The 26,650-nt window shown below is 39.3% G+C and overlaps 1 protein-coding gene across 1 annotated transcript; it reads left to right on the top strand.

The window, feature by feature from the left end:
* On the top strand, window positions 1–25,143 carry lonp2 (lon peptidase 2, peroxisomal). The gene is made up of 17 exons (XM_023401574.2): window positions 1–364; window positions 2,029–2,164; window positions 2,450–2,563; window positions 5,740–5,871; window positions 6,096–6,218; window positions 6,316–6,479; window positions 6,613–6,707; window positions 8,199–8,317; window positions 8,434–8,573; window positions 15,251–15,392; window positions 16,057–16,207; window positions 17,405–17,531; window positions 19,259–19,398; window positions 21,706–21,791; window positions 22,387–22,594; window positions 22,770–22,960; window positions 23,046–25,143. The coding sequence occupies exons 1-17, from the start codon at window positions 132–134 to the stop codon at window positions 23,274–23,276; spliced, it is 2,532 nt and encodes an 843-aa protein (XP_023257342.1). The 5' UTR covers window positions 1–131; the 3' UTR covers window positions 23,277–25,143.
* The last annotated feature ends 1,507 nt before the right edge of the window (window positions 25,144–26,650 follow it).

Below are 26,650 nucleotides of genomic sequence, written 5' to 3'. Positions count from 1 at the left end.
TTTATTTTGAAATTATTACCCGGAAGTCGTTTGTTCAGATTGGACCAGCTCGTTTGACAGTGGGGGTACGTGTTTGTTTGCAGGATTTGTTTATAAAAGAAAAGTGACCTGGCTTCTAAGAACCACAAACAATGACTTCTGGCGGCGGAATTCAGATACCGAGCCGCCTCCCGCTGCTGCTGACCCATGAAGGAGTGCTCCTCCCGGGTTCAACCGTCAGGTTTAGCGTTGACTCCGCGCGAAACATGCACCTGGTCAGCCAACGGCTGTTAAAGGGGACTTCGCTGAAAAGCACAATCATAGGAGTGATTCCCAACACCAGAGACCCAGAACACGACACCGACGACCTGCCCACCCTGCATAAGTAATACACATTTAGTTACATAGCGTAACATTACATGGATGTTGTGTGACAGTTGAGCCATTCCCTGAATTTGTGATACGGTGGTCGTGATGTTTTGGAGGCGTGACAGCAGCAGGTCACCCAAACATGGAGGTCGGGACTCCTTCAAGAAGTTACAAGATAAACCTGAGGGGTTGAGAGAGAATTACAGGACAGTTTTCTTGTGAAATATTGGATACTTGTTTCCTGTCAGGTCTCTAAAAATGATTCAAATGAAACAGTTTGATCAGATAAAAAATGTAGTCTTGGACTATTAAATAGCCAAATTTTAACCATTTGATATCAGTGGGTCCAACACTCTCACTCATATCTATTAGTTTACTTTAAGTTTCACTGGCAAGGCACATTATATAACGTTTTTTTTTCTTTATTATTCCTGTAAAAGGACTGCCAGTGTTACATGCCTTGCCAGAATTAGGGTAATTTGTATATTTGTGTTATGCACAGGTCATAATTTTTAGTGTGTGATTTGTTATAGAAAAGTCTGCGTTACAGCATTGACCCTGGAGTCAAACACAATCAACCAAGCACAGAGAACTGGACTTTAACCTTTGATCAGAAGTCTACCAGGCCTGTCTGGTTACTAAGTAGAAACTGTTGGTAGTAGAAACTCTCTGGATGTTTTGTCTCTCCACCAGTCACAGCTACCAGAAAACAACTGTTTGTTGTTTCAGTCTGAATTTATCACTGACAAAGGTGGTCATGTAATCCTTCAGTCTAGCTAAAAATCTCAGATGCATGTTATTTATTTTTAGCAGGATGTAGCTCTCATGCTGCTCATATTTGTCCTGGGAATGTAAATGTTGACAGCTTCTTTCTTGATTCAATTTGACAACGAATATAGCAAATACTGCCAGAGCTGACAGAAGCAATTCAAGCATATCAGCTGTTAGGAAACTGTTGGAGCTGTGTGTGAGCTTTTGTGTCAGTAGATTGTGCTGTCCTGACATATAATAAGTGTTTTGGTCAGTCTTGTCGTATTTAAATCACTGAGCTCCACTCTTTATGTCAAAGTGAACTCCAGTGACCACAGAACTGTTTGTTAGATTTTGTAAGTGAGATTTATGAGAAAAACAAACAAACAAACATTTGAATCATTCTGTCTCACTGCAAATTAAGTTTTAAATTGGCTTAATTACCTTTTAAAGTTCAATGTAGCTGTGGAGCTTTGCTCTTGGTGGCAGTAGGGCTGCAAATAATCAGTGTTTTCAGTACAGATTAATCTACAGATTATTTTCGTGATTAGTTAAATAATCGTTTATAAATAGCAGAAATGATAGAGTAATGCCTGTTATAAATCCTCACAATCAGATTTGTTTAAATAACAGTAACGATATTGACTGAATGTGATATAAATCAGAAAATACTCACATCGGAAAGGGCAAATTTGATCAGGTTTATAATTTCTGCTTAAAGAATCACTAAAATTATTATTATATTACCAGAATAGTTGCTGATAAATTGTTTGTCAATGGATTAATGGAGTGATTATTGCAGCTGCAATTGACAGTATTTGACTGAGACTTTAATTAGTGACTCTCACACACGACAGCAGACCCGATGCTTATTACAGAGTTGCTTGATCTTTCCTCTCCTCTTCTCTCTCTCTCTCTGTCACTGTGTAGAATTGGTACAGCGGGGATAGCGGTACAGGTGGTGGGCAGTAACTGGCCTAAGCCCCACTACACCCTCCTTATCACTGGACTGTGCCGCTTTAGAGTGTCAAGTCTGCTGAAGGAGCGACCCTTTGTCCTGGCAGAGGTAAAGATATTAGAACTTATTTTGTATGAAACGAACAATCCCATGATTCTGAGAATGTCTTACGATTTTTTTGTCACGTCACCCTCGCTGGCATATGTGTTTTTTTTTATGGGCATGCAAGATAGAAACAAATGAAAACATTGCTATGTAGAGCTACTGCATGTCTGGAGTTATTTCTAGGGAAATTTTGTCCATGTTTTGGGGGCGTTATTATTAATAGCTCCTTTTTTACAGGTAATGTTGGACATTGAAAACACAAGTCTTTTTAATTGTAAAAACTTGCAGGTGGAACAGTTGGATAAATTGGAGCAGTACACGACTCCAGCAACAGAGGGTATCACGGCAGGTGATGGAGAGCTGGGGGAGCTGTCCCAGAAGTTCTACCAGGCTGCCGTACAGGTGTGTGTGTATAAAGTGTGTGTGTGTGTGTGTGTGTGTGTGTGTGTGTGTGTGTGTGTGTGTGTTTAATGTAAGGGATTTGGCTTAATCAAGAAAAAAAAAAACACCAAATGCTCTACTGCCTTTTGTCCTGCTCAACATACAGAACAATTTTCTATCTTATCTAGTGTAAGGAAATAATATTATTTGGTCATAATCGATGTATTAATATTTTCTACTTAAAATTGTCTTGGGTCCCTTAATAGGATTTTCAACAAAGTTAAATTTATGTTTTATCTGCTGATTTCTGACAGTAGGACTTGAATCTAACCTACTCGCAGACAGGCAGCGTCATGTAGCAGTTGGGGTGTTGGATATGTAAATGATAAAGTCTTACCAGGGCTGATCAGTACCGCTTAAAGCACTTGTGCAAGGAAGCATTACAGAAAAATAAACGGGTTCAATGTCTAGACCTACTGGACATCAGCTGATAAACCAGTTCAGCTGCCACACAGGGTGGTTTAAGGCTTTACTGTACCTCACCTTTCATCTCCTTTGTACTTTCTAACTTTTACCTAATTTTCTTCTTTAAATTTTACATTTCTTTAATTCATTCTGTATTGACTATTTTAACTTGGGACACAGTATCTGGAAAACAGAAGATTGTTTTACCAGTTGTATCCACTGACAGTCAGCATGGTAATATCTTCTCTGGTCTGATGGCACTTCACAGTGCTTTCTTGAGACCCTTTTGTTTTTTTTTCACTCAGACTAAAGTACCTCTTTGGTTGAAGTGAATGAATGATGAACTGAAAGTAACACTTAGATTGAAACAGTTCCTTTTTGACAAATAACCAGAAGAACATTCTCACAAGGGAGCACATTCCCAAAACACCCAGAGCCATACATTTTCTTTTAACCTCTTGACCCTTGATGTGTTTTCAGCCCAGGGTGGTGCCTCTGGATTCTAAATGTTGAAATGATTTATAGTGGGCAATTTTGTTTGTGTGCTGCTTTTTGTGTGTTTGTGCTATGACATGTACTGTGGCAAGAAAAAGTTTGTAAACCCTTTGGACATAAAATCCCAATGTCCACCCTCACGGAATCACAGACTGAGGCGTGTTCGAGGGCTTAGGGCTGTCTCACTGTCAAACCGTCACAGGCATGAGGGCTCTGTAGCAGATATTTTGGCCCTTTATGCACACTTTCTATAAGTCTGCATTTCTGCAGACTTTGCCTTAGGGAATTACCCAAAGTTCATAGCGTTATGACATTGAATACGGGGTTACCATGGTTAGCAGGGGACACCCTGAAGAATAAAAAAATGGTAAACGACCGTCATAACATGGAAAAAAGAAGATAGAAGAAGAACAGTTAACAAACAAGCATGAAAAGAACGAACCCTAACGTTAACATTACAAAAAAAAAAAAGGTCTCATGTAAGTATAAACACAGAGCTCACTGCTGATTCGTAGCAAGAACTGTGTGCGGTTATTTGTCCTAAGATGACACGATGATGCATTTCAAATATGCTTTCAGCTCTCATCCAACATTATTTTTTTGATTACAAACAGGGAGCCGAGGGAGAAAAATAAAAAATGCAAAATCAAAAGTCCCAAACCCACAATTGTACTCAACATGTTTTGGCCTCGTCAAAGTAACGGGATATGTCGCAAACCGCTGTCCCACTCTTTGTACCATTTTGAGCCCATGCAGCCTCTCGCACTCAATCACTTACCAGTTGACGTCAATTAAGTCTGTGAGGGCTCTGGAGTTAGGCCATTAGGATTGGGCCAGAGATGTTAACCAGCTCCACTGATTGCTTTAAGCTTTTAGCAGTTGCTCTGAGGTTCTTCGTTACCTCTGAGTAGCCTGAGAGTCCCCACAGAACTATATCATCTCCATTTATAGATAGTTGGTCTAACTGTGGACTGATGAATATCTAAATTCTGTGAGATGACTTAGTCCTCTGAGCACTGAGCAGCAAACCCAAACTGTTAAAATGTTTATCACAAGTCAAAGTGGCTCTAACACAACTCCTATTTTGTTTCATTGACTGGATTCCAGGTTTGAAAACTCCTGACTCCAGTTAGCTTTTGTTGATGCCATTAGCCGAGGGGTTTCACATATTTTTACAGCCTAAACTGTGAATGTTTGAATTATGTTTTCAATATGGACAAGAACAATACAATCATTTGTGTGTTATTTGTTCAAATAATTTGTGTTTGTTCATTACTGTAACTTAGATGATGATCTGACCATGTTTTAAGACAAATTTATACATAAATGCAGATAATTCCAAAATATTTTGCTATTTCATTTAGCAGGAAATGAGACAATTTAAGGAATATTCTAATATTTTGTGAAATACACTAACTCATCTTCTTGCCTTGAGTTAGATAAGAATGGTTGATACCAGTGCTTAGCATAAAGACTGAAAACAGGGGTGACAGTAAGCTGAATTGTCATTTTTGACACGTATGAAACATGTTAACGTGTTAATTGTCGACCTTTAGACGTGCCGGTAGGCAGATTTTGCTGCCTTCTAACACAGCCAGACTCACTCTTTCTATCTGTTGCAGTGAGACTAAACTGACTACAAAAGCAGGTTTTTGCCATGTGATGCAAAAACAGCAACGACAAATGTTTTAAAGCACATTTTTCACATTAAGTATATTAATTTTGTTTAGTTTTACCTCTAGCTCTGAACAGGTAACAAGAAGTGCATTGCCAACAGAGATCCTTCTCTGAGAAGAACACTGGAAACCCACTTTTTTGCTGCTGCGCTCAACGTTTTTGTTTTGGTCAACAGATGCTTCTTATATTGAAAAAAAAAAAAAAAAAAGCTGTCTCTTATCTCATCTTGCTGTGGGACGTCCTGCAGGCTGCAGCTGTGTAGCATTTATAGAACAAACAGTTGTGTCAGTTTATAGTGACAAACCTATAAATTAAAAGGCGGCCTTCTTTGCACTCTCATTTTATTGTTAAAGCTGGTTTTACTCACGCTGGGTGAATTCCTGCAGAATGAACTTTGGAATGTCAAAATTTGTCAAAATAACAAGAAACAGGTACAAATCATTGCAACCACAAACTGGGTTGGATCATGACAGCAACACAGTGATGGATGGAATTTAAAAAAAAAAAAAAAAAGTAAATCAAACCCCACCATGTCTGTATGTTTGTGTATATGTGTGTAGTTGTTAGGTATGTTGGACATGTCTGTTCCAGTGGTGGCTAAGTTCAGGCGTCTGCTCGACAGTTTGCCCAGGGAAACTCTACCTGATGTGGTCGCCTCCATGATCCGCACTTCGAACAAGGAGAAACTACAGGTGAAGTGTCTGTCAGCCACAATTCTACTAATGACTTATAAACAAAACATGTGACATGACAGAAAGTTTAAAGAAGACAGTTCTCCTGTTCTCCTTCTGTTCCTGTTCGTCATGGCATCTTTTTATGAAGCTACTACTGGGAGCTCAAGAAAGACATTGGTTTAAGGTTGTGATTTTCAAAATAAATGACAGCTGCTTTTTGTACCTTCTTGTGTGCTGTGAAGGTCCTGGATGCGCTGAGTTTGGAGGAGCGTTTTAAGAAAGCCCTGCCCATGTTGACCCGACAGATAGAGGGACTAAAACTGCTGCAGAAAACCAGGAAGACGAGTCCTGATAACGAAAAGAGGGTAACAGACATTTGCATTTCTTCTTTTATATATAAAAGAGGAGATACGTATATATGGGATGGGAAACAGAAACCTCTCTGTTTTCCCGTCTGTTCAGGTGTTATCGGTGCGTAAAGGTGGAGTGTTCCCAGGCCGGCAGTTCAATCTGGATGAGGAGGATGAGGATGAAGATGGAGATGACACTGCAGTCCTGGAGAGGAAAGTTCATGGGGCAAACATGCCCGAAGCTGCACTCAGAGTTTGCCTGAAGGAGCTCAAGAGGTGAGTTTTTTTTTTGTTTTTTTTACCTGTATCTTGGCCCTATGTCTTCTGTGCTTGTTGTGTGATTTCCGTAACGACTCTTGTATGACAGTCAGATGGGTGTTAAGAGTTAATCTGGTTCATCTGTATTCAGATTGAAGAAGATGCCTCAGTCCATGCCGGAGTATGCCCTGACCAGAAACTACTTGGATCTGATGGTAGAGTTGCCATGGAGTAAAAGCACCAAAGGTATATAAAGCTACAGGTGACTAAAGTGTCAGATGCCTCAGATACTGTATAAGATCTTAAACACTCTTTAGCTTTGTCTTTGCACCACAGCCAAACAGTTACTTGTCTAAAAATATGCTTGATAGCGTCGGCGTCGCCAAAAAAAAGATGTGTTTCTTCACTTTTAATGGAGTGCTTCAAATTTTAATCCTGAAAAAATGCTTAACACGTGGCGACTGTGAGATTTTGGTGAGAGCTGTGTTGAATATTTCAATGTAATCATTCAGATTTTTTTCTGATGCACTGCAGTTTTGGTTTGAAGTGTATCTGCTGAAGCTTTCTGTCTGTGACTGACAACAACGATCAAAACCAGTCTTCTTTCGACTGAAATGATTACATTTGAATATCTTTAAGAATTAATGAGCAATTGATATAATTAAAAAGATAATTTAATGATTAATCAGCTGTTATTTTCACTTAAGTCAATTAATTCATACCCTTAATGCTACAAATAGTTAAAAATGCACTTATCAATATTTTTTATTTTAACAATGGATGAAGTGATGATGTGTAATGTTAAAGGTTTCACTTGTGATGATCCCACGAAGAATTATCACAGACTCTGTAGTTGTCCTCAGCTCTACAGAGCTTTTTAGCATCTTTCAGCTAATTGTTTTGGTTTCGCGACCATTGATTTAACATGTTAGCTGTACCAATTTTAGAAGGTGGTAAAATGTCAATAGTGAGTTCACAGCTTGTTGGGCTGCAGTTATTGGAGTTGACACCACTTACTTTAAATCTAACAGTTCTCTGGTTTCTGAGTGAACAGTTTAGTTTCTCCTGAAAGTAATTTCAGTGAAACAATCACTGTAAATCTTACAGCCTGAATGATCTAAATGTGAACCCAGACTCATTTCCATTTCGATTCCACAGTGATCATGTTACATGGTCAGAAAATAAAGTGTACTATACACTGTGTATGTGGTGGCCAGCCACAAAATCATCTAGGCCCACTGCCAAGAAATTTCACAAACTGAAGTGTACTGTACAAAGGTTCACGGTCTCTGCTTTCCTTTGTCTCTGTGTTTCTGCTGACCACAGACTGACCCTATACTAAGTAACGTCATATTAGTGGAGTCTCCAAAATTTGAGGACAGGGTTCATTTGCAGGATCAGAGTTCATTGCATGTGCTGCACATAAATCTCAGTTTGTCTGTCCTTGAGTGGAAAAAATCTTTCACCTATGGCTTTTAGTGTCTTTATTCTCTATTGCTGTAGCAGCTGGTTTTTTAACGACCCACCAGGTAGCAAACTGTTGTTTTCTACTGTCCAGTCTTCTTACGTTATCAAATTACAGTCACTCCTTCCTCTCTTTCTGCAACTCCCATCTCACCGTTCTCACCGTTCTCACCGTCTTCACCAATCTTCACTACCTTTAATCTTTTCTCTTTCTTTCTTTGAACCATCCATCTCATCCACACTCACTCCACTCAACACACACACACTCTTCAGACTGCCTGGACATCCGAGCTGCCCGCACTCTGCTGGACAACGATCACTATGCCATGGACAAGCTGAAGAGACGTGTGTTGGAGTACCTGGCTGTCAGACAGCTGAAGACTTCACTCAAGGTGCTTCGTATAGATCACACACTAACACACACTCAAATGTATAAAGGCAAATGTTATGTGTTATATGAAGCAGTTTCTTTAATGTGTCACATATTTATCTGCTGCCGTGTCTTTAGGGCCCCATTCTCTGCTTTGTGGGTCCCCCAGGAGTCGGTAAGACCAGCGTGGGACGCTCTATCGCCAGGACTCTGGGCAGAGAGTTTCACCGCATTGCATTAGGAGGCGTCTGTGATCAATCTGACATCCGAGGACACAGGTAGGCTCATAAGATAGTATCTCTACTGGAGGGCCTATAACATCAGATGTTGTTACAATTTAGAGTGGTTTTCAAAAGTTTGAGACTACATTCCTATGTTCACTTTAACGGGAAAGTGATCGTACACTTTTGAACTCCACTGTAATGTGTCCTGAGACATCAGAAAGATAGGACTTTATAGACTTTACCCCAAGATAAGGCATGACTCATCTTTGCAAAATTTGACATTCATTGAACTTACAACTGGGTCTTTTTTATGCCTCCATGCCAGTGGGAGCCGAAGCATAATTCATCATAATTTTAGGTTGTCCGTCCATCCGTCCGTCCCAATCTTGTGAACACAATATCTTGGATTTAAAGATTAGCTGATTAGATTTTGGTGCTCAATGTTCAAGGTCAGTGTGACCACACAAAACACGTTTTTGGCTATAACTCATTAACCCTGGACTGGTCGGCGCAGGTTTACAAACATGAGATGATACTTCTAGATCATGAAGTGGCTCTTTGTAAGTTTTCTCTCCCGCCGAACTGGTTTCCTGCTGGAAGTGGGTGGTGGTGAATGTGACTTGACGAGCTTCGGCCATCGTTGTCTTTGTGATACAAGAGGTTATAATACGCCCTCTGAGCAGCACTACTTCTTCAGGACAGATTGGAGAGTACGATGAGTTGCTGTTGGACAGTGACGACACAGACCGGAATGGGCCAGGGCTAGCTGGTTAGTGGGCTAACTACAGTTCTTTGTTCCTTTCCACTGCTGGAGACAGCGCTTGGCAAGTTCAAGTTTGATGCTGAACTGTAAGTTTCCACTTTTCTTTGTTTTTTCCTAGCTGTTAAGTTAACAGCTGTCAATGCTAACGGTGGCTATGTAGCAATATCAAAACTCACAAATTGCTCCTTTAAGCAGCGTGAAACATTGTAATAGTTTCAGGACATGGATAATTGAAACACTGCATATAAGACTGTGCCAAAGGAATATGAGTACATTGTTTTGATGATGTATTGGAGTGCAGCACTCTCTGCTGCTAAGTGGAACATGAGCTTTCATGAGAAAAACATCTGGATTACATTTCATACACGATCAGTCATCACACGGTGGCTGCGGCTCAGGAGGTAGAGCATGTCCTGCACTAATTGGTAGGTCAGATCCCCAGCTCCTCCAGTTCACATGTCGAAGTGTCCTTGGGCAAGATACTGAGACCCCCATGTTGCCCCAATGATGTACCGTCAGTGTGTGAGTGTGAATGTTTTTGAAAAGCGCTATGTCTTGAACAAGCGCTGTATCAATGTGTGTCTGACTAGGTATAGACCTAGTTATATGGCTGGACCGTTTATGGGTGTGAAGTGTGGGCTTCGAGTTTTTGCCTCTTGTTAGAGGCAGTTGGGCAGTCACCCAGCCGCCGTGGCTTCCCGGCTGCTCGGGAGCTGCCGGGAAGCAGGGTTGAGCTTCCAATTCACTGAGCCTTGCCTTCATTACAGCAAATAAACTACCTTCAGAAGTTGAGTTAAATAGGCCCCGCTCCACTGTTGTGGTCCAGCCAAAAAGTCTCTAAGTCCAGAGACAAATGCGTTAAGTTGGCAACAAGCTTGGCTGTAAGCCCCACTAACAGAAACTGTTTGCACCGATTTCATTTTGTATTCAAAAGTAATGGCCAATGAGCAACTCAGTCACTCCAACTCAATCGCCAACTCATAGTCAGTCAGTCAGTCACTCAGTCAGTCACTCAGTCACTCAGTCATTCAGTCAGTCAGTCAGTCAGTCATTCAGTCAGTCATACAGTCAGTCACTGTTGCAGACCAGATAAAAAACAAGAAATATTAAGTAAAGAAAATATTTTTTTTTCATTCATAGCAGCTCAACATTTGAAATCTTTCCAGTGAGTCTGGAAGTAATTTAAATGACTCATGAATAAAACACACATGTGCATGTTAAGATCATGCTGATAAAAGGCAGCAGAGCGTCTCCCATGAGATCTAAACACATTTATAAGAATTTTCAGCACATCAGTCATGGTACCGCCACATTCAAACATGCTCTTTTCAAATGATACAACATAGTAATACAAAAAAAAAAAAAAAATTCAAAGAAACCAAGAAAGAGGGAAAAATAAAAGACTCAAATAAATAATTATCAATTATCGAATCTTAGAGTAAAATAAACTGATATATTTAATTCAAAGGATACATTCTACCAATATAGGAACAGTAACTGGTTACTGTAAATGTACATCCACTTATACACCCGTAAGCTTTGGATTTGGGGTTTGGGTCTTTCATAAATATCCTTTTCAATAGTTTTAATTAGTTTTCTCATGCATATTTGTTCCAAATCATCTTGGTCTATTGCATGAGAGTTAATTTTCACATTTATTTTTAACATTTACATTCATTTGATAGTTGGCTCTTATAATTTCAACCATCTTCGTTAAGAATTTTGGTTCATCTCCACAGTCGTATCTTAAGCACATATTTCATCAATGGATTTATATCTTGAATAGATAGAACATCAAAGAGGTAGCTTCACACTTGGAAGAATCTAAATAATGGAGAATCGGGTAGACCATATCGCGACAATGACTGTTCAAAGGATTTCATTTATTTATCCCAAAACATTTGTCAAAATGTTTTGAAAGTTCCCAAGTTTATCAACTATTCGTCTATTATCTAAATTCTTCCATATGATTTTTTATATTTGGTAGGTAGTCGTACATCTCCACAGTTTAAGTTTAATTCCATCTCTTTCTATATTGTATGTGAGCTTTCAAACAACCACACCTTAATATTTCCCATCTGTGCTGCTTGATAGTAAGCTTACAGGTTTGGTAGATGTAGGCTGCCCATTTCTTTTGGCAGTTTAAGATCTTTCATTTTAATTCTTGATTTCCTGCCATTCCATGTGAATTTTATTACAATAGAATCCAATTGTTTTAAAGTATTAGAGATAATATGGTCAGTGCTTTGAAAAGTAATAAGATTTTGGTAAAATAGTCATCTGTATAATTTTAACTCTTTCCCAGAGGGAAAATTTAATTATAGACTATTACAATCTTTATATCGTTTAATGTGACTTATCAATTCTTCATAGTTTTTGAAAACAAGTTGCTCAGATACTTTGTTATATTTATCCCAAAGTATTTTATACGCTCCACTTCCCAATTTTTTCATTCAGCTCTACTACTTCTTTAGTTGTTTGTAGGCCAACACCTTATTTACTCTGGAGCAAATTAGGCATATGAACTTCGTCTTACCATGGCCAGAGATTTTTCTACCTCCATATTTAGCTGCTTCAGCCTCTTTAAGGTCATTTAATACTGAGAAAGAAAAGTATTCCTCAATAATTTTCTTGCATTTGCTTTTTCTTTTTTCCTGAAAGAGGCATATGATATTGTTTCACCCCTTAACCCTTCAGCCCTTTCCATAATATTACTGGATTGACATCTTCTGGATTTATCTCTGTTGCTAATTTTCTAAAAGGCTAAAATTCTTAAATCTCCAGATACCAGCACCTTTGTCCATACTACGAATTCATGTCATTTGTGAAGCTGCATGATCAATGTATTCGACCAGTTTTGAAGCTTTTTAGAAAAGACACAATGTGTTAAAGCTAATATCACACAATTGCAATCTTTTGTGTCTTTATTGAACACACCCATTAAACATTCACAGTGCTGAGGTGAACTCTTGGATTTAATAACCCGGTCAAATCATCTTTGGCACCAATAACTTCAAACCAGCTCTTCCAGTAGCTGCTGATCAGACCTGCACAATGTTCAGGAGGAATTTTGGACAAATATTCCTACAGAACTGCTTCACCTAAGCCATATATATTCTGTTGGGCGGCTCTCTTCAAGTCATTCCACATTATCTCTACTGGATTAAGGTCTGGGCAGAAAGATTTACTTCAGTGTTTAGGGTTATTGTCCTGTTGCATCACTGAGCTTCAGCAGGGGGGCAGCCCCCCTGACATTACCCTGTAAGGTACAGGACCTTCATTTTCTCCTCGCTGATCTCGAGCTGTCCAGGGCCAGAGGCAGCAAAGCAGCCACAAATCACAATGCTCCCTCCACCCACTTCACCACTGGGATTATCTTTTCGTGTCGGTATGCAGTTCTCTTCTTACACCACACAGCATGTTTTTTCCAAACAATTAAATTTTAGTTTTATCCGTCCATAAAACATTTTCCCTGTTAGTGTTGTTGAGTTTCAGGGTGGTCATTTGGTAAACTTCAGGCCTGCTGTGATGTTTTCTTGGAGAGCAGCAGCTTCCTCCGGTGACACTATGCTCCGTGATTTGCTAATGATAGACTCATGAATAGAGAGGTTAAGAGCTCCTGTGAATCTTTAAAGCTTTGAGCTGTTACTCTGAGGTTCTTTGCCACAAAGCTAGATCATCTCCATTTATAGACTGTTTTCTGACTGTGGACTGATGAGTATCTAAACTCTCTGAGATGACACTCTTACCCTTTCAGCTTCAAGGAAATCATCAATTTTTGATTGTAAGTCTTCTGAGATCTCTTTTTGTGAGGCATCGTTCACTTCAGCAGATTTTTTTTTGTGAACAGCAAACTCAAAAGGTTTTTTTTATAAGCCAGTGAGTGTCTCTAACCCACACCTCCAATCTTCTTTCATTGACTTCAGGTTTGATAACTTCTAACTACAATTAGCTTTCATTATGAGCTGAAGGGTTCACATACTTTTTCTAACCTAAACTGTGAATGTTTGAAGGATATTTGCAGTATGAACAAGAACAATACAATGATCTGTGTGTTATTAGTTAAAATAGATAAATGCATGTTCATAATTGTAACTTAAATGAAGATTTGACCATATTTCAGGACAAATTTACGCGTTAAATGAGGTAATTCCAAAGAGTTGACTTACTTTTTCTTGCCACTGTAACTGGAAAGTGCAGTTAACCATTATTATTATTATATTATTAAAAAAAACAAAAACAAAGATCACATATGTCGCATATTATGCAGCATGTAACTTTTTGGCATTAAATAGAGCAGAATTAAGTTTTTTTATACAGCAGCAGAGAAAAACCTGCTGCGGTATAATCTCCCCCATCTCAGCTGGCATCCAGCCGGCTGCTGGCGTTGCTGTGACTCAGGTTGTCAGGTGGCAGGTGTCTGGCTTTAGAATATTGTTTCTGAAAATTGTTTGTTTGTTTGTGTTTATTATGATTGTGTAGTTTGTGTTACTATGCAGTCATACCATTGAGGCCGCGTGTCCTGAATAGTGTTATATAGTGTGTGTCTTGATGCTAGATGCTAAATTGCTTTCGTGGGACGTCTGACAGTGGTATATCCCTCTTGTAAATTTGTGACAGCAGCGATTACATGGCGTTCACGGTGTATCCTCAGGAGAAATATAAGGGACACTAACACTTACATAGACATTAGCTTTGTTGAGCTGTAATATAATTTCCTGGTAAAATATACATGTGTTAATCTGTGTGAAAGTGTGTGACCTGTAATCTGACAACCATAATATGTACTTTACAAAAAAATAACATCCGTTGTTGAGAGCTGTGGTGTTTCTCTCACACCATGCCCCAAGTCAAGTTTACTGAAACGCAAACAACAAAATCATAACCACTGATTGACTCATACACACAGTGTAACCTGTCATCTGAGTCAATTCAAAAATCATTAGAGGTCAGCAGTTGTGTCACTCGGCTTGCCTCTGATCAGTCTGTTAAGAATCTCTATTGGGAATGAGCAATGTACTAGATCCTCTGTGTGTGTGTGTGCGCGTGCGTGCGTGTGTGCGTGTGTGTGCGTGCGTGTGTGTGCGCGCATGTGCGCGCATGTGCATGCGTGTGTGAGCGCGCAGGGCAGAGTTCATCTCAGATTGCAGGGCTGATCCTGGTATTTTAAAGGAAGACTAAACAGAATTGAGACTGAGCCAGATGAGAAACATGTGTCCGGCATACCAACAGCAGGAGACCAATAGATAAAGATGAAAGTTCTTTAACGGTCAATTTACAATTTGTTCAACTTAAGAAAGAAAATTCTCTCTCAAAAATAGACAACTCTAGTAGTTTCATGTTTACAGTTTTGTGGTTGTTCTTTTATGTATTTTCTTTGTTGTTTCTTTTATTTTGGTTCTTTGAACCTCAGAAACTGATTTCATGCCTTCAGCTTTTAAACACTTGAAGTTTGCTTGCATTAAGTAATTTGTTACGGAGAAGATTTGCCGTTGTCTCATATGAACTCCAGACATGTCCAGACTTAATACACTGGACATCGTCCGGAGTTGTCTTCTCCCCCGCTGGGGGAAAAGCACACTGAGATGATCCCTCTTCCTCACCCTCGGATGTTTGTGTTCTTCCACTCTCACGCCAGTCGCATGATAGAAACATAATTTAACACGTCACTTGCTCTAATCACACATGGACTCAATTGGACATTACATGGACTTTGTGTTAGGGAGCAGGCAGGGTAAAGTCTGTTCAGTGTCAATGTCAGCTGCCTGATCTAGACATTTGTAATAACATGACATTGCAAAAATGACTGTCGACAAAACTTGATATTCACCTTGACATAATATATTTCTGCACTTTTTTTTGTTGTCATTGGTAGAAGAAAGACCTTTGTGAGCCTTCAGTTTGTTTGAAATTGAGTGTAAACATTTACACAACAGGTCAACAATTCAATTCCTGCCCATGTCTCCAGGCGCACATATGTAGGCAGCATGCCGGGCCGCATCATCAACGGTTTGAAGACAGTAGGTGTGAATAATCCGGTCTTCCTCCTGGACGAGGTGGACAAACTGGGAAAGAGTCTGCAAGGAGACCCTGCAGCCGCTCTGCTAGAGGTCAGTCTGTTTCTCTCTCTGAGATTATCTGTGGAGTGTTATCACATGTCTTCACTGCATGTTAATTCCCTAAGCAGAACCTTCACCGGTTAACCTCAACCTTTGCTAAAATTGCTAATAAGCATTTGTTCCTCTTTCCTCACTGAGCCTTCTTTTAATTACCTCTGCCAAGGAGGTTGTTTTCACTTCTTTCTGTTTTTTTTTTTGTTTGTTTGTTGAACACCAGGATTACGCAAAAAGTACTGAACTGATTTGTACCAAACTTGGTTAAGGTATGGGACATGGCCCAGGGAAGAACACATCAAATTTTAGGGTGGATCCAGTTAAAGAGTCAGATCCAGGAATTTTTCCTTAACATTGTGTGAAATAATGCTTTAAGTCCGTTTCTCAGGAAATAATGATTGGACCTTGATGTAAAATATCAGACATATTAATGGTGTTGAGATCTATGATTTTGTACAACTTGGTGCAGATTCAAATCATAATCTGGATCACACAGACCTGTAGGATTGTTTGGCCTTGGCAGAGGTATGTGCTCTACAAAATGCCATTGTAGTTGTTTTTGTCTTATTCTATTCTTCTGTTTCCAAATGACTTAAATTTAGCATGATTAAACTCTAAAAACACACACATTAAAACAAATGGTGTCCACATGTTCCCTTAGGTCCTGGACCCAGAGCAGAACCACAGCTTCACAGACCATTACCTCAACGTGGCCTTTGACCTCTCCCAAGTGCTCTTTATTGCTACTGCAAACACCACGGCAACCATTCCCCCGGCCCTGCTGGACAGGATGGAGGTACTGCAGGTACCAGGTGGGTTTAGGTGCGGATGATTCCAGCTCTAAGGAATCGTCTTGACAGTCTCCATTTGATCTTGAAGACAAACTTGTGACAGAACAAATTTCAACTGTATGATTGAATTTTCTGCAGTGTAGTAAGAGAACAGATGAAACGGCTCCGTGTCCAATTGCAAATCCAATCACACACAAATGTGCGTGCAGACAAATTTCAAAGACAATTTGTTTCCAATACAGTCTTTGGTAGGTCACTGACTATGGAATCATGGGAGCACCGAAAAAGAACATTATTCTGTAAAAGAATAAGAAAATAATGTTGAAATATAAAGAGGAATAAATAAGAAGTATTTTTGTGGATATATAAACACAAATAACTCAAAAGGAAAGAATACTAATACTAATAATAATTCATAATTTATTTGTTCATTTATTTCTGTATATATTTTTTTATATATTTCTAAAAATTATGTATTTATTTTTGCATACAAATTACTCTGTAATTTTTCCTTATTGTTTCCCCTGTTGCTTTTCCTTTTCACTATTGTTTGATTATTTGTCTTGATATTATTTTATTCATTTATTTTCTCTTCTTTTTGCACATTTATTCTTTTTTATGGCACTTCTATGACTCCATAACTGATGACAAGATATATAACTGTCAGATATAAAGATACAATATTATAATAATTAATGAATTCTAATGACTAATAATTATTTCATACATTCTAATTTATTATATTATAAATATATTTTCCATGTTCTTTGCTGTGCATTCTGTAGCTGTGAGTTGTCTGTTAACCTGTCCGTTGAGGTGACAATGACAAATGATAACTTATGTTATTACCTACAATCAAGGACTGGATCAAATTTTGTTTACAGGTGTTTTGGTAGCGCTGCTGCATGTGTGAAAAAAGTTGCATTTTTGTGGCTCCAGAAGGAGCTGTGTGAAGTCTGATAAACTTAGGCTTCTGCAGCCAGCTCCTCATCTCTGCTTGAGCCTGGTGCCTCAAGTCCACAGCCACTACTAACACAACATACCCAAATCTCTGACAGAACTGTAGACGCTGTTACGCTGCGCTACATTAATGTAAGTGTCAGATTATGAGGAGGAGGAAGAATGCACACAATAATGAAGATCACAGGCCTATCTTCTTCTGAGTCTTTTTTTTTTTGTTTATTTTATTTTATTTTTGTCCTCTGTTCATTGTTTCAGGCTACACCCAGGAGGAAAAGGTCGAGATAGCTCACCGTCACTTGATCCCAAACCAGCTGGAGCAACATGGATTAACACCTCAACAGCTGCATATACCACAGGACACCACACAGGATATAATCAGCAGGTACACCACATGCACACACACGCACACACACACACACACACACACACACACACACACACACACACACACACACACACACGTGTAAACAAACTAATTCAGAAGACAAAAATAACTAAAAGTAAGCTCAATGAATACATTTTTTAAGGGAATGTTTTTACATTTTGGGAAATTTGCTTAGTTGTGTTTCCTGCTGAGAGTTATGTTAGATTTCTACCACCATAGAAGGAGTCTCTGTCACTTCAGTCCATCCACGGACGGAGGTCGGTGCTTTCACAATAGGACAATATACTACAAACAGTTCAATAGGCCACTTGTCATCACCATTTGATTATTAAACTGCCAAAGTGAATTGTGTGCTCGAGTATCTTAATAATAACAGTATCGACAGTAATTAACTTCATTTATACAATAGTTTTCTGCTGTGTAAGAGTTTATTAAGTGCTGTCAACTGGTGCGATAAACACAGTGTTCTGCTGAGTACTTATGTCATCCAGAAAAAACAGTAAGAATTTCCTTGAACTAAATTCCTCAGATTGATATGGACGCTACACCATGTTCACTGCTGAGACGCTGCTACTTTTAGCCTGCGAAGCACAAACCTATTGTGTGCTGCGTGGAACAGAGAGCTCAGCCAGCTGACAGCTCACATCTGAGGTCAACCTGAAATTCCACCACTGGTCATCATAGTGTGTCATTAAGTTGTCAAGTCCTTCAATTGGTATTTGTCTTGAATGTTGACCCTTACTTGCTGTGTGACCTTTTGATTAGAGAGAACATCCTTCAACCATATGTTTTCTGTTCAGTCTCTAAGAAGCAGCCTGTTATATGAATGTCAGTGATTGATTTATTGTCAGTCAACTCATCCATTAAACACCTGATTATTTCAGCAGCAGCCTGTTAATATGGTCCACTAAATCTTTAAACACAGAGCTGCTGATGCAAAGGCTTCTGTTCTCTTCAGATGGTAAGCATTGCGCTGTCGGCAGACCTGCAGAGCCTCTCTACACCACTCGCTGCACTCCAGTCTGGTTACTATAGAAACAGCCAAAAGCACACATCCTCAGAGCGAGGCTCCCTATTTTACTGGCTTTTAAAAAACAAACCTGGGGTGAGCTGGGGTTAAGAAAGAGGAAAGGATTCAGCAGAGACGGGCGGGTTAGAAATGTCAGACTGGTCCTCACATTCAGTCTGAGATGCTGTTTCTGACACAGACTTTAGGTCTGTGAGTTTATTAATTCAACTTATTTTGAATAATAATTTTGCCAAGTCTCTGATTTGTCCTGTCATGATGCACCATGTGTCTGACAGGACTGATCCAGATCATTGTGATTTTCAGCCCCAAGAAGGGGTCACTAAAGTTACATACAGTGCCTTCATATTTTAGCACACTTAATTTTGTTGTGTATCTATTTCATTTTAATTTTAAATGGATACAATGTCCATTTTGCCCATTAATCTACACTCAATAAACCATAATGACAAAGCAAAAACATGTTTCTGGATGTTTGCAAATATATTAAAAATCAAATTGAAAAATATAAAAATGACAGTTTTATCCATTTGAAATTAAATCATGCAGTGTGCAAAAAGTGAAGGGGTCTGAATACAGTCTTAAGCCAGTGTGGTTGTGGTGGAGTACACTTAGCAAGAGAAGCCACAGTACCAGTGAAACCTCATCTCACATCAACGTAACTTAATCCATCTGTTGTTTGTGTTTGTGCTGTAAGGTATACCCGGGAGGCAGGCGTGCGCTCCCTCGAGAGGAAGATCGGGGCAATCTGCAGAGCCGTGGCTGTGAAGGTCGCTGAAAGTCACAGAGTCCCCAAGACAGAGACTTTGATCCCAGACGGCCCAGTAGAGCAGCGAGGTGAGGGTCTGAGTAGTTTGTTTTCTTTCTGACTCTCTGGGGAACGGTGGGATCAAAAGGATTTGATGGTTAAATTTTTAGCTACTTATCAGCAAGAAATAAGACACCAACCACCAAGTCCATGCCATGTGATAAACGGCAAGGTAGAAGAGAAAATAGCAGAAGAAGAAGATTTTAACAGCAGTGGAACAATGCTGTTGGTTATGTAAAATTCAGTTTTTATATACAGATGTGAAAAGGAAACTCTCCTCTTTTAAATTAGACTTATTAAAAGTTCGGAATTATTCACCCTAATTAAATTGCTTTTACAAAATGCTGTAAAATAATATAAGTTAAATTGTTAAACAATGCTCACTATCACAGATGTTTTCAATTGTTTCAGCTTTAATTTTATAGGTTTATGTGTGTGAGATGTAGCTCATGGAGCGAGTGCATTTAGGGCATGTCCAAAATTTTCACTAATTTAATACTAAGCAAGTCACGTCAAGTAAATTTTTATTTATATTTATTTATAAGTTATCTCAGATCACTTCTCATATAGAGTATACTCTTTATAATATTACTTACAGACACCCAACAATTCCAGAGAGAGAGAGAGAGAGCAATGCAAGTTCCACATAAATATACATACATACATAATAACAATAATAATAGTTATAGCAGCAGGTGTTGGGCAGGGTCATGGGGGCAGTGGCTGGTTTACAGTCACAGATCCAGACTCTACAGCTCTGGAGGTAGAAATACCTGCAGAGAGCGACAGAGAGAGAGAGAGAGAGAGAGAGAAGAGAGCGAGAGCGACACAGCCTGGACACTCATGTGCTTCAAGGAGCAAACAAACAGAGAGAGAGTGAGCTGCAGTGGTTTTCAGAAAGTTTACAGTAAACCTGTCAGCAGGACAACATGGACTGTACTGGGTTTAACTGATTTATTGAGATTGAGGGCCCCCCACCCCCCATGGTCCCTCTGTTGCTAGGTAACAGGTACAAAGCCTGAAATAGTAAAAGAATAAGGTGCTAACTGTGAGTTAAGGTGTGAAGATGAGTTTGGATTTTTGAGTTTGGATTTGAAGCCTCAGCGGAGTCAGTCAGAGCTGTGATCTGGAACAAAAACTGAGAACACATGTGGATGTTTCGTTTCACAGAATTACAGCTGTTTGGCACAAGGTGGTGCTAGTCACTTTCAATGGAAATCAATAAAACAGACCAGAGTAGAAAGTGAGCATCATGAAGTCCACCGCATAAGAATTTTGAATGTGTTTATCAGCTTTGAGTGAGTATAAAACAACATTCATTAAACTCAAGTGATATCATCTGAAAACAGTATTTTAAGCCAGATGCTGGATGTCTGAAGTGTCCTCGTATGTACAACACGATGTCTTTCAGTAGTTGAGTAATGAGCTGGGTAATGTGCAGCCATCTGGTCTTTATTAGAAAATAAACTGATTCTTCTGTCAGCATGTTTGGTTGGGGACTCGCTGGTTATATACTATGTCCTGCTCATCTAGTTTTTAGTTTTGTTTATTTGTCTGCAGGATTCTCAGAAGATTCAAATGTATCTCCAGCTGATTCTGGTGAAACAGCTGATTACAACACACATGCTGTACTGCAGGAGCTACTATGAAGCAGTGTAAAGAAGCAGACATGTAGAGTAATGTGAAGGTGACTGTAGTTAGAGTGGTTCAATGAAAGAGGAGGAGAGAAATAAATAAATATAAATAAACAGAGATATGAAAAATGGGGATAATCAGAGGGGATCAGCAGTTGCGCTGCTCTGTAGAAAAGCCCTCTGTGTTGCCAGGTAACAGACACGCAGCACAAACATTGGTTTGATGATGTGTGTCCTTGTGCATGTATTTTGCATTTTGCCATGGGGGTGCTCTGTGTTTGATGCTCCTGTTTACCGTTTGTACTTGAACTGTTTGATGTGTATCTGTGTGTTGTTTGGTTTTATGTTTGTCTTTGCATAACGTAAACAGCTGATTCTAGTCTCAGCTGCAGCTGTTGTCTTTCTTTCTTTCTTTCTTTCTTTCTTTCTTTCTTTCTCTCTCTCTCTTTCTCTCTCTGAGGCCTTCGTTCCATAGTTCTCTTTCACTACAAATTCAGCGAGACCTGCGATGCTTGCAGGATGCAGTACGTTTACATGCACTTGAGTAACGTGATTACTCCTCCCACTGGAGTCAACTGAGTCCAGAAACATGGATGTAAAAGTATCTGATATCTGACTCTCACCTGTCAGACATACTGTGAAAGTGAGTTGGTATTTAGTAACAGATGTTAATGAATTAACTGTATGTGTGTGTGTGTTTAGACAAGACAGCGCCCCCAGAGATGCCCATAGTGATCGACCACATCGCCCTGAAAGACATCCTGGGACCTCCACTGTTTGAAATGGAGGTAAGCAAGGTGCCACCAAGGAGAGAGAGGGAGAGCTGGTGTGGCAGATCGAGCAGCATCTACAGGGAATTAGTAATGTTCATAATGATGTAGAAAGTCAATGACAGAAACCTGTGCAGAACTGATCCTTTTTTCTGTGACGGTCAGAACTTTGTGGACCTCAAAGAAAGCCAGTGGTCTTTATCGCAGCTTAAAGAATAAATGCAGTGTGTGAAGATGTCTTACAGCTCCACAACAGCTGCTGTTCATAAAGTCAGACTAGTTGAAAACAGCACTCGAGGTGTCATCATATCATATGGTATAAAATACGATACACTTTGTCTCACAGTAGGAGTTTAATTTTTCTCTCCTCTGTTTTCTTCTGATCTCTTGTCTTTTCCATCCTTTTTCCCTTTGTTTTCCTCCCACTACATTCTCACACTCTCCTTCATGCATTTTCATCTTCTGTCTCTCCCCTCTTCTCTACAGGTCATATTGGCCATATGTTTCACATTCATTCCTGCATTTCTGAAGATTATGAACTCTGTCTGTCTTCCACCAAATACAGTTTTACAGATGTTTTTATGTGTGTGTGTGTGTGTGTGTGTGATGAAAGGTGTCTGAGCGGTTTACCCTGCCGGGTGTAGCTCTGGGACTGGCCTGGACCCCGCTTGGTGGGGAGATAATGTTCGTGGAGGCCAGTCGAATGGAAGGAGAAGGTCAGCTCACTCTGACTGGTCAGCTGGGAGATGTTATGAAAGAATCTGCCCATCTGGCCATCAGCTGGCTTAGAACGAACGCTAAAACCTACCAGCTCACCAACAGTGAGTTCACATGCACGTGTATATATATATATTTTTATATATATATATATATATATATATATATATATATGCTGTACATACCTTTACAGAAACGCAAATAAACTGCAGCAAGTACAAACCGTGAAAGAGGCTAATTAACATGCTCTCATAGAATCCATTTGTGTGTGTTTAACAGTGGTGGGTGCTCCAGATCCTTTAGAAGGGACAGACATCCACCTCCACTTCCCTGCTGGAGCTGTCACCAAGGATGGCCCCTCTGCTGGCGTTACCATAGTAACCTGCCTGGCCTCACTGTTTAGCGGCCGATTGGTCAGATCAGACATTGCCATGACAGGGGAGATCACATTAAGAGGCCTGGTTCTGCCGGTGAGTTATCGCAGTCAACACACATAATAATGAGTAAATCCACTGTTCGCTGTTTCAACCTACTGGATTGGTCTGTCCTCCTCAGGTGGGCGGGATCAAGGACAAAGTCCTGGCGGCCTACAGGGCAGGAGTGAAGTGCGTCATCCTCCCGAAACGCAACGAGAAGGACCTGGAGGAGCTTCCGGCCAACATCCGAGCCGACCTCGACTTTGTCACCGCCGGAAACCTGGACGAGGTGCTGAACGCCGCCTTCGACGGAGGGTTTCAACGGACAGCCAGCACACGTGCACCCCCTCAGCTGACCAGTAAACTGTAACACACTGTTTAAAATACACACGCACAGTGACAGTGTGAAGTTAGACAGTGTCCCTGAATAGTCCTAACAGAAGAGAGAGTGGGTTGTCTTTCAGTTTGAGTCTAGTGACTTTTCCCCTGATATGCAGTGGCAGGAGTAAACAGTAAGTAATTCATGTTATTCAATCTTTAAAGGACAACTGGGGGATTTTCTTAACCTTATCTTCTCATGTTTTTGGGTGTAAATGATCCAATGTTGAGGAAGAGCAGTATACCAGGCAACAGCTAAACAGTTGCTGCAATGTACGCCCACTGTAAGTGCTCATATTATATTATTATTACATATTATTCAAAGCCACCAGACTGTCCTTTTTGTCCCTATTAGTCTTTTCCAAACAAAAACATGGGAAAATAAGGCCCAGGTTCAAAGTTATCCTTCAACCTTTTTTAAGGTTCTTTGCGAGTGAGATTTTATTTTCAGATTATTTTCATATTGACGAGATAATTTGAGGTGAATGAAGCTATGATTTAAGTCTACACGGACATGGACAGTGCACAGTGACTTACTGTCATATGAAGTTACAGCAGCTTATTTGTCAATGCATATTAGCACAGTACACCCACTCACTCATCAACTCAAGTGGACCAGATCCAGCTCACATCGCTGCTGAATATTGTTATGTTGTCTTTTTGGGTTCAGCTGGCTGCTGTACATTAACATTATATTAGCAGCACTGCAGTATCCTTGTGAAGAAGGTGTGAGCTGATTAATGAGACAACACACTGGTAAGACACTGCAGCACTGAATGATTGACTTTTGATTGTTCCACAGTGTGTGTGCTAAAAAGTAATGAACACACAGTTAATGTTGAACTGGTTTGTATGTGATGAATGATGCTGTTGAGATGTGATCAGATACCAGGAGCCTGTTTGGAGACTGTGTTCAGTCAATCTTTGTAATTAGTTAGTTTATGTAACTTTCAGATTTTGGAATTTATTATCCGTGGAAACTTTATGAAAAATAACCACGAAAGACTGCAGTTAGTTTGATAAGTTTATCTTAGAGGTTTAGATGGGTGTGTTGTCTCATTACATCCCACACTGAGGCACTGATTACATTAGGTTTAGATAAATTTTCTTTGGCCAAATATTCTTATTGTCACAGAATCTTAATCCAAACTGATGTTTGTGGCAGAATGAATCTGACCCATTCAGTGTCTGGAGTCCTCTGTCTCTGTGAGCCAAGATAACATGGTATGGAGCCCCAAAAGTGACAGAGTAGTAACAGCTTATTGCACAAATCAAAAATAATAATATAACTGTATTTCATATTGTATGAACATCAATGAAATATATTGTTGGTTAAATGATTAAATGTTTGTTTGATTACTTTTCCTTTAATCTCTAATCAGTTGATTAAAAAACCAAGAATCTTATTTTTTGGTTGAAGAGCAAAGGATAAAGCTTTGTATTTCATTTCACTTTCAATTTCAGTTATTTACCTAACAATATTATTCATGGATATGTATTTACTTATATTTGTGACTTCTCATATTTGTTAACTTTATTTTACATCAGGTTGTAATGGTGTCTCCCATAATGCACTATGTACACACAGTACCCTGACACACTGACTCGTAGGCAGGTCTGCATCAAATCTGTGTCCTGTGACTTCACTGTAACTACGAGGCTGTGATTATTTGGAAGTGCTGACTAAAAATTGGATTGCAATTCCTGTTGTTAACATGAATGATGTGTGGCAGTGTAGCAAACTTGATGATTTTTTAATGCAATACACTGATTTGATACTAAACCGAGATGCACTTGTGTCCTGTTAGATAACTTTAAAAAACAAGAGTTGAATTAAAGACGCTTTAAATCTTCAAGAAGTATTCTTTCATTCCTTCAGATGTTCTTGTATTGAATACACACATGGATATAATTGCATCAGCATGTGTGTTTGTGTACATGCAACTCATCTAAATCCACCCTGAAGAAGAAAAATTATTTACAACTATGTGCCAGAAATTTTTTTTTTTTTTTCTCTGTCCTGTAATGTGAAACACCAGCGTGCAGCGTTTAGACAGCCAGGACAAGATTAATGGACCAGAGCAGAAAATTTCACACAGATACTATACATTCACAAAAGCCAAACACATCAAAAGAATTATGAAAGAAAAACAGACTTTGCATACAACACTTGTCCTGTCTGTAGGGAAGAATTGAAATATACTTTGTAGTAACAAAATATGTAAACATCAGTGGTTGGGTGATAATTCTCTGTGGGTTCATCATCAGGAGCAAGCCCATTCACATTACATAGGCCTTTGATCCACTTTCATAAAAAGAAGTTTTAAATTTTAAGTTTTAGTCATGGCAGCCGTGTGTCTGTGTGTCTGTGTGTCTGTGTGTCTGTGTGTCTGTGTGTGTGTGTGTGTGTGTGTGTCTGTGTGTGTGTGTGTGTGTGTGTGTGTGTGTGTGTGTGTGTGTGTGTGAGAGAGAGAGATTCTCACGTATCCATAATTGCTGACTCGCATACTGTCTTACCTGTGCATTTATCCAGTTGTTTAATACAGTATAAATTAGCTGCATTAGTCACAGCCTGCACTCAGCTCACTGAAGGAGACCTTAATGAACCATGTGCAGGGGTGGACAGAATAACAGGAGCACTTAGCCATATAATGCCGTCCAGCAAAAACAAAGCTATGAAATAAATGCAACCTTCCTGAATCTAGGAATGTTCTGTTTTAGTTTAGCCCATCAGATAATGGTATTGTTAGTGCTAACTGGATGACTTTTAGTAAAAACTTTATTACTTTTACTCACAGACATAAGAATGAAAATCAAATAATTAAACTCCTAAATTTTAGAGAACAGCAGAGGTCTCTTCAGTTGGTTAAGACTAGATCCCTGATGACTGCAGTACAGAAACAGAGCCAAGCACGCCTCTGTTTTCTGTCTGTCTGTTGGTCTGTCTGTCTGTCTTGCATCAATTTTGTTTCCATTTCAACCAATTTCCTATTTCTTCATTATAAATATTTATATATTATAAATATATTAAATTGGTGTTATTTCCAGAGATTTAAAGATTTCACATAAATACAATTAAATTTTAATACATTTAGATACATGTTTTTGCAGATTAACATCCCACGGAATAAATTTTTTTTTTTTCAAAAGAATGTTCAATATGAACTACTAAATACGTCAATTAGTTTATAAGCCATACTGTGCACTATGATTATGTAGTATGGAATTGGGACTCAGCTAAATGGTCAGATTGTCCCTGAGAAACATAATGTTTTGATGAATGCCTGACCCTTTCACCACCAACAGTTCCTCGTGTACACAGGAAATATAAAATCTTCCATTAAATATACTGAACACCTTCATTCT

Source organism: Seriola lalandi, unplaced genomic scaffold (genome assembly GCF_002814215.2).
Source record: "Seriola lalandi dorsalis isolate HSWRI2012SDOR001 ecotype SW California unplaced genomic scaffold, Sedor1 jcf7180002053697, whole genome shotgun sequence".
In the NCBI taxonomy this organism is placed as follows: domain Eukaryota; kingdom Metazoa; phylum Chordata; class Actinopteri; order Carangiformes; family Carangidae; genus Seriola; species Seriola lalandi.
Note: the sequence above shows the minus strand (reverse complement) of the source record. Positions and strands in the feature narration are given on the sequence as shown.